The sequence below is a fragment of the Onychostoma macrolepis genome, chromosome 20 (genome assembly GCF_012432095.1).
Source record: "Onychostoma macrolepis isolate SWU-2019 chromosome 20, ASM1243209v1, whole genome shotgun sequence".
Lineage (NCBI taxonomy): Eukaryota > Metazoa > Chordata > Actinopteri > Cypriniformes > Cyprinidae > Onychostoma > Onychostoma macrolepis.
Window position 1 is genome coordinate 30,553,517 of NC_081174.1, and position 16,891 is coordinate 30,570,407.

The 16,891-nt window shown below is 33.3% G+C and overlaps 1 protein-coding gene across 1 annotated transcript in view; it reads right to left on the reverse strand.

Moving 5' to 3' along the window:
* dspb (desmoplakin b) overlaps window positions 1-16,891 on the reverse strand; it is a 32,735-nt gene that overhangs the window by 4,426 nt on the left and 11,418 nt on the right. Inside the window, exons 8-23 of the mRNA XM_058755987.1 lie at window positions 15,614-15,718; window positions 15,432-15,527; window positions 14,506-14,631; window positions 14,251-14,406; window positions 12,973-13,127; window positions 11,380-11,506; window positions 9,875-10,061; window positions 8,308-8,483; window positions 6,671-6,849; window positions 5,661-5,799; window positions 5,253-5,446; window positions 5,008-5,170; window positions 3,814-3,897; window positions 2,721-2,828; window positions 2,534-2,632; window positions 46-1,872 (exon numbers count right to left, since the gene is read on the reverse strand). Coding sequence (XP_058611970.1) covers window positions 46-1,872; window positions 2,534-2,632; window positions 2,721-2,828; window positions 3,814-3,897; window positions 5,008-5,170; window positions 5,253-5,446; window positions 5,661-5,799; window positions 6,671-6,849; window positions 8,308-8,483; window positions 9,875-10,061; window positions 11,380-11,506; window positions 12,973-13,127; window positions 14,251-14,406; window positions 14,506-14,631; window positions 15,432-15,527; window positions 15,614-15,718 — 3,921 coding nt within the window. The remainder of the gene's footprint in view (window positions 1-45; window positions 1,873-2,533; window positions 2,633-2,720; window positions 2,829-3,813; window positions 3,898-5,007; window positions 5,171-5,252; window positions 5,447-5,660; window positions 5,800-6,670; window positions 6,850-8,307; window positions 8,484-9,874; window positions 10,062-11,379; window positions 11,507-12,972; window positions 13,128-14,250; window positions 14,407-14,505; window positions 14,632-15,431; window positions 15,528-15,613; window positions 15,719-16,891) is intronic.

Sequence of the window (16,891 nt, forward strand, 5' to 3'; positions counted from 1 at the left end):
TACGCATTTTAATTTGAGAACTCTAGTTTCTAGTTATCCTAGTACCTCTCTGGCTTGTTTTTGTACATTTTCTATCTCCACTTGCAGTTTTTCTCTCTCTCGTGAAAGCTGTCGCATAAGCCTGTCATGCTCTGCACCGGCACGCTGGCTGGACTCAAGCTGTTTCTGCAAAGCTGCAATTTGCTCAGTCAGTTCCCGATCGCCACGCTTTTTGTTTTTGAGCAGTTCCTCATGTTCTAGACGCACAGAGCGCAACTCCTCCTCCAGGCGGAGGCGATCTTTGGTAAGAGTTTCATTGAGCCTATGCAGACGCTCAGTTTCAGCAGTGCCTACGTTTAACGCACAAGTCTTCTCTTCCATGCTGCGACGAAGGGCCTCGTAGCGCTGGTTGGAGTCTTGGACGCGCCCCTGCTCCTGCGTCAGCTGTAGTTTCAAAGTGTTCATCTCGGCTTTCAAGGTGGTAAGGCTCTGAGAAGACGCTTTGTGCTCCTTCAAGGCATGGTCCAGGGCCTCCTTCAGCTGCTTGCATTCTTCATCCACATGCTTGGCCTCAAGATTGGTCTCTTCCTGGCTCTTACGCAGCGTGGTGATTGTAGTAGTGTACTCCCGCATGGCCTGGCTGCTCTTTTCAAGTTGCACCTCCGTTCTCCTGCGCTTGCTGGCCTCCTCTTCCACCACTTGCCGCTGCCTCTCTAACTCACTTTCCAGTCGCTTCAGTTCCTCCTGGAGCTCTTGAATGCGGGTTTGGAGGCGCGTAATAGTCTGTTCAGACCGGCCCTTCTCAAGAGCATGGGCCTCCAGCTCCACCCGGATGAGGCTCAACTCCTGGTGGGAAGAGCGTAGTTGCACCAACTCCACATTACAGTTTTCATTCTTAGTTTTGAGGTCAGCCAACTCCCCCTCGAGTCGCCTGGTCTCAGCCTCTAAAGATCTTTTCAGACGTCGCTCCTCTTCAAGAAGGCGTGTGAGACGGTTGATCTCACTACTCTTTTCTTGCAGTGCCCGATTGGAGCTCTCCTGTACCTCCCTTGTTTTGTTGTCCGCTTCACGTTTCTGGCTAGACAACAACTGGACTTGAGATTCCAGCTCATGCCTCTTTCGACCTTCCTCTGTACTTACAGCACTAAGTCTCTGGATCTCCTCTTCCAGGTGCTTCCTCTGAGCCTCCTCCTGGCCGAGGGAGATACGAAGCCTTTGCAGCTGCTCCTTCAACTCCCTAGATTCTCCCTCTAATCTTTCAAACTCCAGACTCATGGAAGCAGCATCACTTTCCTTCTGCTGCGAAAGCTTCTGCATGCTGGTCTGAGTAACGTGGATTTGAGACTCGTAGGTCTGTTTCACCTCTCGTATCTCTATGTTGTGCTCCTGCCTTACCTTTGTCAGCTCCACCTGCCCCTCCTTGACACGCCGAGCCTCGTCTTCCAACTCCCTTCGCAGACGCTCCAGCTCTCGGGTCCTTTCAGACACCGTCTTTTCCAGCTCCATCTTGGCCCAACTGGCCTGCTCCAGTTCCTTGAGTTTCTTGCGCATAGTTTCATCGTGTTCTTCCTGCAAAAATGTGTAGCGCTCTTCCACGATTTTCTTCTTCCTCTCCATTTCGTCCAACTGGAGTTTGAGGCGACGTACTTCATCCATAAGCTCTTGAAGGCGGCCGGTAGAAGAGTCAAGGCTCTCTTGTGTGGCCATGCACTTGAAAGTCTCAGTCCTCTTCACCTCTTCCAGAGATAGCAGATGTGTCTGCGATTCATTCAGCTCCTGCTGGTATTTCAGAAGAGCTTCCTGTAAAGAGGCATTCGTTGCAGTGTGATCCTTAATAGCATCTCGCAGCTGCTGAAGTTCCTCCTCGAGAAGCTCAATCCTTGTATTCCGGATCTGCAGAAAACATTTTAAAACACATTATTTTGTGCTACATAACTATATATTTAGCAGGTAAGTCCCTTGAGAATAAAAACTAGCATCATGAAACCTTACACTGACATTTTGCCAAAGTTAAAGTCCTAAAACCATTTAAAGACTTTTAAAAACTGTAATTACTAACGTAATCTATTACATTACACATTTTAAGTAATATAATCAGACTACTTTTTGATTACTTTTAGATTACTTGTTTATCACATTGATTTAAATGGGATAAACTTGTACCATGTAAATATAAAAATGCAAAGAAAATATATAAGAAAACATATCCCATTCGTTGTTATTAACAACAAGAAGTGCATTAAACATTACATTAAGTCAAGGTTTCTTAAACTGCGGTTCATGAAGGAACTGCAGGGGGTTTGTGAGTTTAATGAAAAGCTAATAATTAATTAAATCATAAAATATAAATTTAAATGAATGAAACAACAAAATCAAAATGAAACACTTAGTAAAAATATTATAATATGTAATCATGTAATCAAAAAAAAAGTTACAAGTATTTTAAAATGTGATGTAATCTAATAGCTTAATTTTTGTGATTACCAGATTATGTGTAATCAGCTACTACCTAGCACTGAATATGATTATAAAAAACCGAAGTGTCTTTATATACCTTCACTTCTTCCATGTTCTTCTGGGAAGCCATAAGAAGTTTGTGGTAATCGCTTGAACGGGTGAGCAGTTCTAAGTAGTGTGCATTTAGAGAAGAGACCTGGGGGACAAAGACAAGTATGAAAAAATGAATGCTATAATAAAACAACACTGCATTAACAGTAATGCTTGTGTGTTTGTAGGTGTACCTCTTCTGAAATGGAGGACGATGGTGACTGCAGCACAGTCCTCTTGATGGGGATTTTAAGCAAAGTTTCCAGTCCAGCGCTGTAGGCCACCAACTCAAGCTCATAGTTCTACAGAGACACAGTTCAGATTATTAAAAAATACTGTCAGATCTGAAATCAAATATTATTAGTAAGTCTGCAAACTACAGCAGTAGCCTAAAACAATGACTACATACATGTGTTTATATAGCACTTTTCACATGGCTTCAAAGCAGCTTTACAGAAAGTCATGATGCGATTGATGATGCATGAAGATATTATTATCTTAATAATCGCAGTTCAGATCAGAGCTGGGCAATAATGTTGTTTACAGTTTTGTAATATTTATCTTAACACTTTACAATAAGGTCCCATTAGTTAATGCATTAACTAATATCACCTAACAATGAGCAGTAAATTTGTTACAGTATTTAATAATCTTTGTTAATGTTAGTGTTATTTTAGTAACCCTGAGATACTATTATATTTTTTGTTAATATCCGAATCAGTTTTTGTTTACATTTTCTATTTTAATTTTAGTTCAAGTTTTAGTGATTTTGTTGTTTTTTTGTCAATTTATTTAGCTCTTATATATTTGTCCATAAAGTTTTTATTCATTTTTATTTCAGTTTTAGTTATTTTAGTACATCAATTTTAACAACTAAAATGAAAAATGTTGCAACCATCTGAAATATATGCATGCTATAAACACAATTGCTCATTGTTAGGTCTATTGAATCATAATAATATTAAGAGATTAAATAATATTAAGAGACACAACCTTTCCTATTTTAATAATGTATTATGTAGTAAATGTTAAAATGAACATGAACTAAAATTAATAAATGTTTTACAAGTATTTTTCATTGTTTGCTTATGTTATCTAACATAAATAAATGAAACCTTATTGTAAAGTGTTAATTAGGCATGGCCTGGGTTACATAAGCCGAAAAGTCGTTTCAGAGACAGAAACGACTCAAATTATGATCATTTGGTGTTTTAATTACTATATAGTCATCATTGGTTGGGACAAACTCCTCTAACAGCACATTAAAGGAAACTGTAGGTTGAATACCTTGATGGCATTTATGCAGGTTTCGCCATCTTTCTGCACCGTCTCCAACAGCTCTCTTTTCGCCTTTATATCAGAGTTTAACGCCTGCACACATTAGAAAAGAGCATTATGAAAGTTAACCTTCAGTTAAATCAAATAAATGGTTTAACTCAATGAACAGGGCCGTGTGGATTCCACATTCCAGGTGATTGTTTTAATTATTTGCTCTACTGAAGTAAAAAATAAAAATAAAACAAATAAATAAAATAATATATATATATATATATATATATATATATATATATATATATATATATATATATATATATATATATATATATATATATATATATATAATTTAAATAATTTATTTATAAACAATTATATAATAATTTAAATAACTTAATTGAAAAAATTATCAGGATTTTTTGCCTTGTTTTTCAGAAACAGTCAAAGCAACATAAATGTACCTGAGAAGCATACTTTCTTTAAGGGAAAATATCCTCAGTGTAATTTCTGCTTTTCTTTCTTTCTTTTTCTTAAAAACATAAAAATACTTGACAAGCAAAATTGCATAAAATATTACAAGATTTTTGCTTTTATTGTAGAGTTAACTGCTGTATGTTAAGGGCTGTATGCAAATTATTTTTTATTTCAATTTTTGTTTTAATAATAGCAACTGTATAATTTAAAATAATTCATATATAAATAATTATATAATAAATAATTGCATTAAAATTAGTGCTGTCAACGATTAACTGCATCCAAAATAAAAGTTCTTGTTCACATAATATATGTGTGTGTACTGTTTATATTTATTATGTTTATATAAATACACACACATGCAGTATATATTTTGAATATATATTTATATTCATATAATTTATATAAATAAATATATAAACATGACACATTTTTCTTAAATATATACATGCATGTGTTTGTATTTCTATATACATAATAAATATAAACAGTACACTCACATATGTTATATAAACAAGAACTTTTATTTTGGATGCGATTAATCGTGATTAATCTTTTGACAGGACTAATTAAAATCAATATTATTATCAGGATTTTTTTCCTGAAATATTCTTAAAACAACATAAATGTAACTGAGATGAAAATCTGAAAATCTTTCCTGATTTAAAAAAAAATATCCTAATTTTGTTTTTAGTGATTTGCTCTACTCAAATACATGTTTTCCGGGCTCACTTTCTGTTGGTTGAAGAGTTGTGTGTAAACTGCGATGTCATCGGTCTTGACGGTCTGCTGAGACTCGATCTGTCGCTGGGTTTGGTCGATCCAGCCGCTGAGATGAGAACTAGACTGCAGGTATCGCTGCAGATGCGGCAGGTAGGCGTCCAGATCGTCCAGCCTGAGAAAACACCTTCGTAAGTCAGTTCATTCAGGCCTACAGCTGGAAAACCAGCCGTTCTGTTTGGGAAGCAGCGTCTGACCTGTTGTTGATCTGTGTCTGGATGCGTTTCCAGCGGTCTGACAGCAGGTTGACGTGCTCGGCGTACTGCAAGAGGTTGATGATGCACCTGTAACCGCCATGATCCGTCTGTTCGTTAAACTGCTGGATTTTATTCAAATCGACCAGCAGTGAATTCCGCAAATCCTGCTTCTGCTCCAAATCACTGCACATACTCTGGGTTTGGAGAAAAAGTACAGGTCATAATATAGAGTTAACTGCACTTAAAGACTCTACACAAAGGACTCGTTCAGGTTTTCTTGATTTTTCCCTTTAAAAAAAAAATTACAATTTTAATTAATTTAAAAATAATTCAATAATAAATATTTTTAAGTAAAATATTTTTAGTATTTTTTTGCCTTGTTTTCCAGAAATATCTAAACATAATTACCTGAAGCTCTCTCTGGTATTTCTGCACCTCGTCCGGGTCGAGCGACGCCGTCTCTTTCTCTGTCAGCCGAGCTTCATAAACCTTCACCATATCTTCAGCTTTCAGCAGATCTTTCAGCAGAGCCTTCAGTGAATTCAACCTGAAACACAGAGAAGCAGTCAGGAACACGGAGGACGGCTGTGAATTTTAATATTTAATATTTCACAGCAGCTGATATTTTAGCTGATGCATCCAATACAATTCCATTCATAATGTTCATAACAGTTGTTTGAAATTTTAATAATAATAATAATAATAATATATTCCAAAAGAAAGCAATATAAAATTTTAAATTGTAATTTTATTATAATATATATGAAAATATATTAAAAAGAAAACAGATTGTAGTACTTATATTAGTAATTATAATAATTATAATATACTAATAATATATAATTATAATATATAAAAAATATTCAAATAGAAAATTCATTTTAAATTGTAATTATAATAATATGTAAATCTAATAATAATAATACATGAATAAACATTAATAGAAATTATAATATATTATCATATACTGTGTGTGTGTGTGTGTGTGTATATATATATATATATATATTCAGATGTAAAGTAGTTATTTGAAGTTGTAATTATATTATAATAAATAAAATAGAAAACAGTTATTTGTAATTGTAATTATAATATATAGTTATATTTATACTACATAAAAATATTTTATTTTTATTGCAATTATATAATAAATATAAATACATTCAAATAGAAAACTTATTTGAAATTGTAATTATATTATAAATATATTCAAAAAGCAAACTCTTGTTTAAAATTGTAATTATAATAATGTTATAATATTTCACAATATTGCTGTTCTTACTGTATTTTTGGTCAAATAAATGCAGCCTTGGCACACATGAGAGACTTCTGCATTAAGAATCTTACCGACCCCAAACCTTTGAACAGCATTGTATCCTTACAGTGAAATCCAGCTTTTATGTTCGTGTGTGGTGTACCTCTGCAGGTGTGCAGTAGTGTAGTTCTCCATGTGAGCTAGTTTCTGGTTAATGAAGTCCAGCTGTGCACGCAGGTATCTGGCTTTATCGCTGTCCGCGGCGTCTTTGAGTTCGGTCTCAACGCTGTGTCTCAGGCTCTGAAACTCGGCCTTCAGCGTCTGCACGTTCTTCTGAAAGACCTGCACACAAGCACTCAGCGTTAAACCCACGGCTCTCGGAGATCAGTGCTTCTCCGCCGGTGCGCTGTTGATTTGTGCTGCCTCCCATTAAAACAGTAGGTAGTACAGTTCAACGAAGAATGCTACCTGTCAAATTATGGTTTATTAACGTCTACCCAAACCCTAAAACTACCCCTGCAGTAATGCAAATACAGTAATTATGTTTTGTTCAGGGTTGTGGCTTGAAGGGATACAGCAACGGAAACCAACAATAAATGAATTTTCCTACTTATTAGACTGTGTTTTAATTAGGGCTGTCAGTCAATTAAAAAAATGTAATCTAATTAATCACAAATTACATTTGGCGGTGAAAATACCCCCAAAAGATTATTTAAAGCTATTTTGTGTGTAAAATGAGAAAGTATTAATTAGACGTTACAAACAGTCGCTTCAGAAATAAATATTTTATTTGATTCAACATAAAAATTTATTAAACATAAACGTTTAGCCTAACATAAACTATGGAACATAAAAGAAGATAATTTGAGAAACTTTTTTGTCGATCATGCAATGGACAGCTTTGTTACCAACAGTCTTCAAAATACCTTCTTTTATGTTCCACAAAAGAAAGTGGGCCTAAGAGTAAATGATGACATAATTAAACTTTTTTTGTGTGTGAACTATCCCTTTAAAGTTTTCCCCCCCTTTTTTAAATGAAAGAATACTCTATATAAGAAACTAAAACTGCCAGCAGGTGGCGGTAAATGTCTTTATGAGTCTTTCATTTATTCGATTCGTTCAAACGGCTGATTCATTCAGGAATGTAGTAAATGGCTCACTTTATGAATGAGTCTTTGAATCATTGATTCACACGATTCATTCAAAACACGGATTCATTCAGAAACTAAACACCTCTGTGTTGCTCGGAGATGCACAACAATTCTGCTGTCGCTTTATAGGTTTGTTTGGAAAACCGAGCAACAACCAGACAATATTGTGTTTAAAATATAACAATATTACCTTCATATTTACTGAACTGTTGTATAAAATCACATTTGCACTCATTATATTCCAGACAAACAGCACTCGTGTGATATCGCTTATCATGTGATATAAATATGAGACAAAAACTCATACAGGAGCATTTTTGCCCCAATATCTAGAATTTTAAGGCATAACTGCATTTATTGAGTTGTTGCCCTGCATCATATTTGTCAACAGTCAACTGTATGAAATGTAAGATGATGTACAGGTCTGGGGGCGGGGCTGCGCTAAAATATTTTAATCGCGTTTTTTTTTCATAACTAATTAAATTAAGTTAATGCATTAAACTGACAGCCCTTGTTTTAATCATTTCTACACCTACCCCTTACAGTAATGCAAATACAGTAATTATCGTTGTTTAGCGTGAGAAAAATGACGCGATATGTCTGCCGGGTAGGATGAAATGTCAGGACACCGGACTCATGTGTTTGTCACCTGTGTGCTGGCGATGTGGCGTCCGCACTCCTCCGGCGCGTCTTCTCCTAGCGCGATGTACAGGAACGTGACGAGAGACGACTCTGCGCCGTCCAGCTTCAGTCGCAGTGTGTTCAGCTCGTTCAGCAGTTTGACGCTCACGGCCGCCGCGTATTCAGATCCCTCGCCTCGAGTGGCTACGATAAACACAACACATTCAGGACGTTACACAGCAGATCCTCATTGGTTTTCACTTGTTTGCCATTACAAATATCTAAACATTCTTCAGAGTGTGGCATTAACTGCACGTAAAGGGACAGTTCACCCAAAAATCTAAATTCAGTTCATGGTCCCCATTAACTTCTATAGTATTTTTATGTTCATCTATCTATCTATCTATCTATCTATCTATCTATCTATCTATCTATCTATCATTTTATTTATTTTAATAAAAAAATTATTATCATAAATTATTATTATCAGGATTTTCCAGAAATATCTAAATATAAATGTACTTGAGAATTGCAAAACAAAATTGCATAATATATTAATGTTTTCGAGGTTTTTTTCTTTATAGTATAAACCTCACTAAACTTTTTACATTTATACTTTAACCAACAAAAATTTGTAAAAAAAAAAAAAAAAAAAATAATTTTAAAAATGAATCTATTCCAAGATATATTTTGTGAAAACAAGTCTTAATATCTTACTTGCACAGTTTTGCTTATCAGTAAATTTGTCTTGTTTTAAGGAAGCTTAGATATGTTTTTCTGGAAATGATAAGAGATATCAGAGATATTAATATTAATGACTAGATGTATTAATTTCCTTTAAAAAAAAATATTTTCCACAAACTTTTGAATGTTAGTGTATCATTGTTTCAACAAGAAATGTTATATTTATATAATCTAATATTATATAGATATTACATTACATTTTACCATTATTAAATTATTTATATTACATAATATTTATATAAAATATTATATAAAAATATTTTTATCAAATAAACGCAGCCTTGATAACAAAAAAAAATCATAATTACTCCAAACTTTAACTAGTAATATAAATATAAATAAATCTATGTTAAAAATCTATATATTTTTGCAAGATTTATGCTTAAAACAACAACAAAAATTGTTGGTTAGGTTTATTTAAGAAAAAGATATAAATATCTTAATATCTTGAGACCTCTGAATTCTGCATTTTGTGCATCTGTGCAAACAATAATAATAATAATAATAAAAATATATATATATTTTCTTAGTACTTGCTTTCCATTTAAAATATCCAAACATTATTAAACCAAAATACATTTACTAGGAAACTAAAATGACTATCAGGTCTAGTTTTCTGAAAAAATCAATACAAATTAAGTGAGTTTATGCTTAATACAAGGAAAAATATCAGTAAAAAGTGCTGTAAGAAAAATCAACTTATTTCAAAGATTATTTTAACCATGAACTCACTTAATTTTGAAACATTTTCAGAAAACTAGATTTAATATCTTAAGTAATTTTCCTTCTGAAGTAAATGCATCTTGATTGTCTCAATATTTGTAATGGAAGTAAGACTGCTGCACACTGACCGTACGTGGGCAGATCCACCACCAGTTTGCTGTAGTGCTGCTGGGCTCCTGTATACTGGTTCTCGATGTGTTTGTAGTCTTCGGCCCCGAACAGCTCTGAACCCTGCGAGTGTTTCTTGAACTCCTGGAAGTGCAGCTCCAGACTTCGGATGATGCTGCTGTACTCATCCGGACCCATTTTGGAAAGCTGCACACAAACAAAGACGAAACGTTAGCAGTTTTGATCATTTTGTTGGTTAGTTGCTTTGATAATGCACATTTTGTGTGCAACAGTAAAGACATTTATAAAGTGACAATAGATTTCTATTTCAAATAAATGCTGTTCTTTTGAACTTTCTATTCATCTGTTATTCATCCTGAAAAATTAAATGCATCACAGTTTCCACAAAAATATTGTGCAGCACGACTGTTTTTAACGTTGATAATAATCAGAAATGTTTCTGCAGTAATGATGCTGAAAATACAGCTTTGATCACAGAAATAAATTACAGTTTAACAGCTATTCACATAGAAAAGTTTTCAATTATAATAATATTTGACAATTTTTACACATTTATTTAATTACCATGCTGATGGTGAGTGAATTGATGTGATTGATGTCCAGCAGACAGTACTGCCATGAGACCATACTCTTGACGTTGATGTACAGCTGATTCCAGACGGTTAGAATAGCCTCGTAATACTGAGAGTTCCTGCCGTCAAACAAACACAGTTAAACAGTAAAAAAAAGCAACTAAATCATATCTAACACTTGCAAAAATACACTACCAGTCAAAAGTTTTTGAACAGTGAGATTATTAACGTTTTTTAAGGAATTCTGCTCAGCAAGCCTGCATTTATTTGATCCAAAATACAGCAAAAGCTGTAATATTATGAAATATTTTTTACTATTTAAAATAACTGCTTTCTATTTTAATATATTTTAACAAATAATGTATTTCTGTGATGCGCAGCTGTATTTTCAGCATCAGTCTTGAATGATCCTTCAGAAATCATTCTAATATGCTGATTTGCTGTTCAAGAAACATTTCTAATTATTATTATTATTAATATTATTGTTATCAATATTTAAAACAGTTGAGTACATTTTTTCAGGATTCTTCAATGAATATAAAAATGTAAAGATCAGCATTTATCTGAAACATATTTTATTTATTCTTTGCAAAATGCATAAATTGATCAAAAGTGATTATAAAGACATTTATAATGTTACAAAAGATTTCTATTTCAGATAAATGCTGTTCTTCTCAACTTTCTATTTATCAAAGAAACCTGAAAAATCCTACTCAGCTGTTTTCAACATAATAATAATAATAAAAATGTTTTTGTGCAGCAAAACAGAATATTAGAATGATTTCTGAAGATCATGTGACACTGAAGACTGCAGTAATGATGCTGAAAATACAGCTTTGATCACAGAAATAAATTACAGTTTAACAGCTATTCACATAGAAAAGTTTTCAATTATAATAATATTTGACAATTTTACACATTTATTTAATTACCATGCTGATGGTGAGTGAATTGATGTGATTGATGTCCAGCAGACAGTACTGCCATGAGACCATACTCTTGACGTTGATGTACAGCTGATTCCAGACGGTTAGAATAGCCTCGTAATACTGAGAGTTCCTGCCGTCAAACAAACACAGTTAAACAGTAAAAAAGCAACTAAATCATATCTAACACTTGCAAAAATACACTACCAGTCAAAAGTTTTTGAACAGTGAGATTATTAACGTTTTTTAAGGAATTCTGCTCAGCAAGCCTGCATTTATTTGATCCAAAATACAGCAAAAGCTGTAATATTATGAAATATTTTTTACTATTTAAAATAACTGCTTTCTATTTTAATATATTTTAACAAATAATGTATTTCTGTGATGCGCAGCTGTATTTTCAGCATCAGTCTTCAATGATCCTTCAGAAATCATTCTAATATGCTGATTTGCTGTTCAAGAAACATTTCTAATTATTATTATTATTAATATTATTGTTATCAATATTTAAAACAGTTGAGTACATTTTTTCAGGATTCTTCAATGAATATAAAAATGTAAAGATCAGCATTTATCTGAAACATTATACACATAAGATCAGCTTTTGTAACACTATAGCATTCAAAAGCTTGAGTCAGTATATATATATATATATATATATATATATATATATATATATATATATTATTTATTCTTTGCAAAATGCATAAATTGATCAAAAGTGATTATAAAGACATTTATAATGTTACAAAAGATTTCTATTTCAGATAAATGCTGTTCTTCTCAACTTTCTATTTATCAAAGAAACCTGAAAAAATCCTACTCAGCTGTTTTCAACATAATAATAATAATAAAAAATGTTTTTTGTGCAGCAAAACAGAATATTAGAATGATTTCTGAAGATCATGTGACACTGAAGACTGCAGTAATGATGCTGAAAATACAGCTTTAAAATCACAGGAATAAATTACATTTTTAAATATATTCAAATAGAAAGCAGTTATTTTAAATAGTAAAAAATATTTCAAAATATTACTGCTTTTGCTGTATTTTGGATCAAATAAATGCAGGCTTGGTGAGCAGAAGAGACTTCTTTAAAAAAAACATTAAAAATCGTGCTGTTCAAAAACCTTTGACTGGTAGTGTAGTTTTTATGGTTGAGGCACTATAGTAATTGTTATTACCTTATATTACTAACAACATTATATTTATAGATTGTGTGTGTGTGTGTGTGTTTTTGTGAAAAGTCAGGACATAGATGTGTATAATGACGAGGGTATAACAGGTATTACAAGGAGAAGGTGACATCTCAGGACATTACTCCATGTCCTCACTTTTCAAAACGCTTATAAATCACACAGAATGGAGTGTATTGAAAATCTGAAATACAGACAGTCTCCTGTAAGGGGTAGGTTTAGGTGTAGGGTTGGTGTAGGACAATAGCACATACAGTAAGTACAGTATAAAAACCATTACGCCTATGGAGAGTCCACACTTTTCACAAAAACGAACATGTGTGAGAGTGTGTGTGTGTGTGTGTGTGTGTGTGAGTGTGTGTGTGTGTGTGTGTGTGTGTGTGTGTGTGTGTGTGTTTCTCACTTGCTGGCCAGGCTGATGGCGAGCGGGTTTGGAGGTGGCACTAACAGACAGACCGAAGGCACCAGCATGTCCATTCCTCCGGGTCCCGTCACCTGCCACGTGGTTCGCTCAGAGTTATCCTTCAGGATCCCTTCATCGCCCTTACGGATCGTCTTCTGCAGACGCACACGACAACAGACACACACGCTGACAAACGCGTAACCAGAACAGCACTTTATTTCCAGCTGTGCATCATTTATGAAACATGAGCCACATTTTCTGTGTAAATTGTTTGTAAAAGTATTGATACTCAATTGTATCGATTGATTGAAGAATTTACACAGAAATTTGTTTGGAATCAGTAATGTTTTTGAAAGAAGTCTCTTCTGCTCACCAAGGCTGCATTTATTTAATCACAAATATTGTACAAATTGTACAATATTATTACAGTTTAAGATAACTGTTTTCTATTGTAATATATAGTAAACTGTAATTTATTTCTGTGATGCGCAGCTGAATTTTCAGCATCATTACTGCAGTCTTCAGTGTCACATGATCCTTCAGAAATCATTCTAATATGCTGATTTGCTGCTCAAGAAACATTTATGATTATTATCAATGTTGAAAACAGTCGTGACACACAATATTTTTGTGGAAACTGTGATGCATTTTATTTTTCAGGATTCACAGAAGAATAGAACGTTTAAAAAAACAGCATTTATTTGAAACAGAAATCATTTGTAACATTATACATGTCTTTACTGTCACTTTTGATCAATTTAATCTAATTTAATTTATTTAATTATAAATTATTTAATTAAAAAACTATACATAGTATTATTAATATAAAAACTATTTAAAAAACTTTTGATTAAACTTTCCTAAACTTTTCCTCAAAAACATTATATTTATAAAGTATAATATTATATACATTTTATACAACATTACACTGTTATTGTATTATTTATATAATATTTCCATGAAATATAAAAATATTATAATATTTAAAATATTAAAGAAATATTATGATCAAATAAATGTAGCCTTGTTGAGCAAGAAACCTTTTCAAAAACATAAAATAATTGTATTTATACACTTTTGACCAGTTAAAAAGAACAAGTAAATAAAAAATAAAATAATAATAATAATATATATATATATATATTTTTCTTTTCTTTCTTTATTTACTTGTTCTTGTGATAATTTAAAAATACATTATTATAAAAATGTGTGCGTGTGTGTGTGTGTGTGTATATATATATATATATATATATATATATGCATGCATGTAAATGTCACCTCATCCTGTCTGTAGTCACACAGCGCCTGCACGAGGATATTTTGGCCCGTGATCTTCTCATCTGGGTTTCTGAGTTTCAGTCTGGCGATGCTCTTGGATTTGATCACCAGCTGCTGGACCATCTCCCTCTGCTCCGCCAGACGCTCGCGCTCTTTCTGTCACACACACACACACACACACACACACACACACACACTGGTAAAGCTGCAGCACTGCATCAGCGCTCACAGTGTTAAACCGCACCGAAGCGTCACCTCCAGGCCCTGCATCAGCTCCAGTAAGTTGTGTAGAGCGGTGGATTTATCGCAGGAGAAGTTCTTGCGGATGTTGTCGTGCTCTTTCTGCAGTTTGAGGTTCATTTCGCTCGCCTCCTTGAAGAACTGTGGAAAACAGAGCATAAAGATGCATAAACACCCTAGTGAACAATAAATGTACTTAAATGTATTTGAAATACATTGCTGTCATGCTAAGTATACTACAAATACATTTTTAGATTTATGTACTTAATAAAATGTCCTGCAATTGTACTTTTGGTACTAAACTGCTATACTTAAAGCTTGCTAAATTGGAACAACTAATTTTATACTTAATGCACTTTAATTGTGCAGAAGTAGTGCTGAAGTACAATTAAAGATAAACTTTATTGTGCTAAAGTGGAAGTATACTTCAGGTACACTTTAAATATTTTGCATATTATTCAAAGATCATACAATCCTCATCAAAAGTGACATTAAAACACATTTTAGACTTAATATTAAGAAAAGTGCCTCGTGCACAAGTAATATGCCAAATAAAGTTTAATTATAATTTTTATATCAGTAAGTCTCGAGTTATATGTCAGCAAATATTTTTAGATTAGATTCAACTTTATTGTCATTGTGCAGAGCCAATGAAACACAGTTAGCATCTAACCAGAAGTGCAAATAACAATACAGTAAATAACATATCAAATATAGAATGTGTGTATATACATTAAGCTTTATGACATATAGTGCATGTTATGAGGTAGTAGGGCAGAGACCAACTCAATGCAAAACGACTGTAATATGCATCATAAGTGCATTATACAGTGAGGTATATGGCCAATGACCATAACAGTGCAAATATGTTAATAGATTTGAACTATGACTTTTTTAATAGGGCACTCAATCAAAAATGCACAAAAAAGCATCTATCTGACCTGGCTGTATCGTGCGTTTTCCTTCAGATGGACGTTAATGCATTTGGTGATCTGTAGAAGCCAGCTCCACTGCGTCTGCAGCGTCTCCATGTAAGCCTGAGAAACACAGTCAGACTGAGCGAGAAACACGGCAGGACGGCTGAAAACACCTCACGAGCGTATCACACACCAGACGCGCTCACCTGGATCTTATCGGACGCCGGGTGTTTGTTTCTCAGCTGACCGTCCACCTTCGATTTGAGCACGTTCAGCTGGATCTCCTTCTGCTCCAGTTCACTCATGAGTTTCTGAAACACATTCAACAGACGTCAACAGGATTTTTCACAACTTTCACTCTCTTTTTAAAAGTGATATTAATGTTAGGACAAATGTCCTTCATGGAACATTCTTATAAACTTTTTAATAGTTGATATACTGTTAAACATATGTGACCCTGGATCACAAAACCCAGCCATGAGGGTCAATTTTTTAAAATTGAGATTTATACATCAGGTGAAAGCTGAATAAATAATCTTTGCATTGATGTATGGTTTGGACAATATTTGGCTGAGATACAACTATTTGAAAATCTGGAATCTGAGGGTGCAAAAAAAATCTAAATATTGAGAAAATCGCCTTTAAAGTTGTCCAAATGAATTCTTAGCAATGCATATTACTAATCAAAAATGAAGTTTTGATATATTTATGGTAGGAAATTTACTAAATATCTTCATGGAACATGATCTTTGCTTAATATCCTAATGATTTTTGGCATAAAAGAAAAATTGATAATTTTGACCCATACAATGTATTTTTGGTTATTGCTACAAATATACCCCAGCGACTTAAGACTGGTTTTGTGCTCCAGAGTCACATATTAGAACGACATTTTCTTATCATCCTTATGTTTTTTGTACTTGATAAACGTTCTAAGAAATGTTTTTGTAACCTTTAAATAATATTTTAGTCACATTACGAAAACTGGACATTTTAAAGTTCTTAGAATATTACAAAAACATTCATATAACATTATATTTTGGGTAAAAATAAAGTTACACTGATAAAAATGATTTTGTGGTGAAGTAAATACTACAGAAAAACAAATGTAATTTCTATATTAAATAATTTAGTTCAGGCAAGAATTTAAATAAAAGAGTAAATTCAATATTAGTACTCAATTTAAGCTTGTAGAATTTAAAGTTTGCACTTATAAGTATATTTTACTTGGAATTGTTTGTTATTTTTACAAATATTGTTTAAGTAAATATCAGTATAAGTAACTTGCTGCTTTGTGACATCAGGAGTTCATTTTTTACTCAAAATGACCCATTCATACTCGAACACTATTCACTGATTGTCACCGTCATTGTGTATCATGTGTCAAGTATTCAGGTCTCTGTGTTCATTCAGTTAGTAATTATATTGAGTCAACATATTTCCTTAAAAAGAATAACGAGCTGTCTACTTGCTTACATACGTGC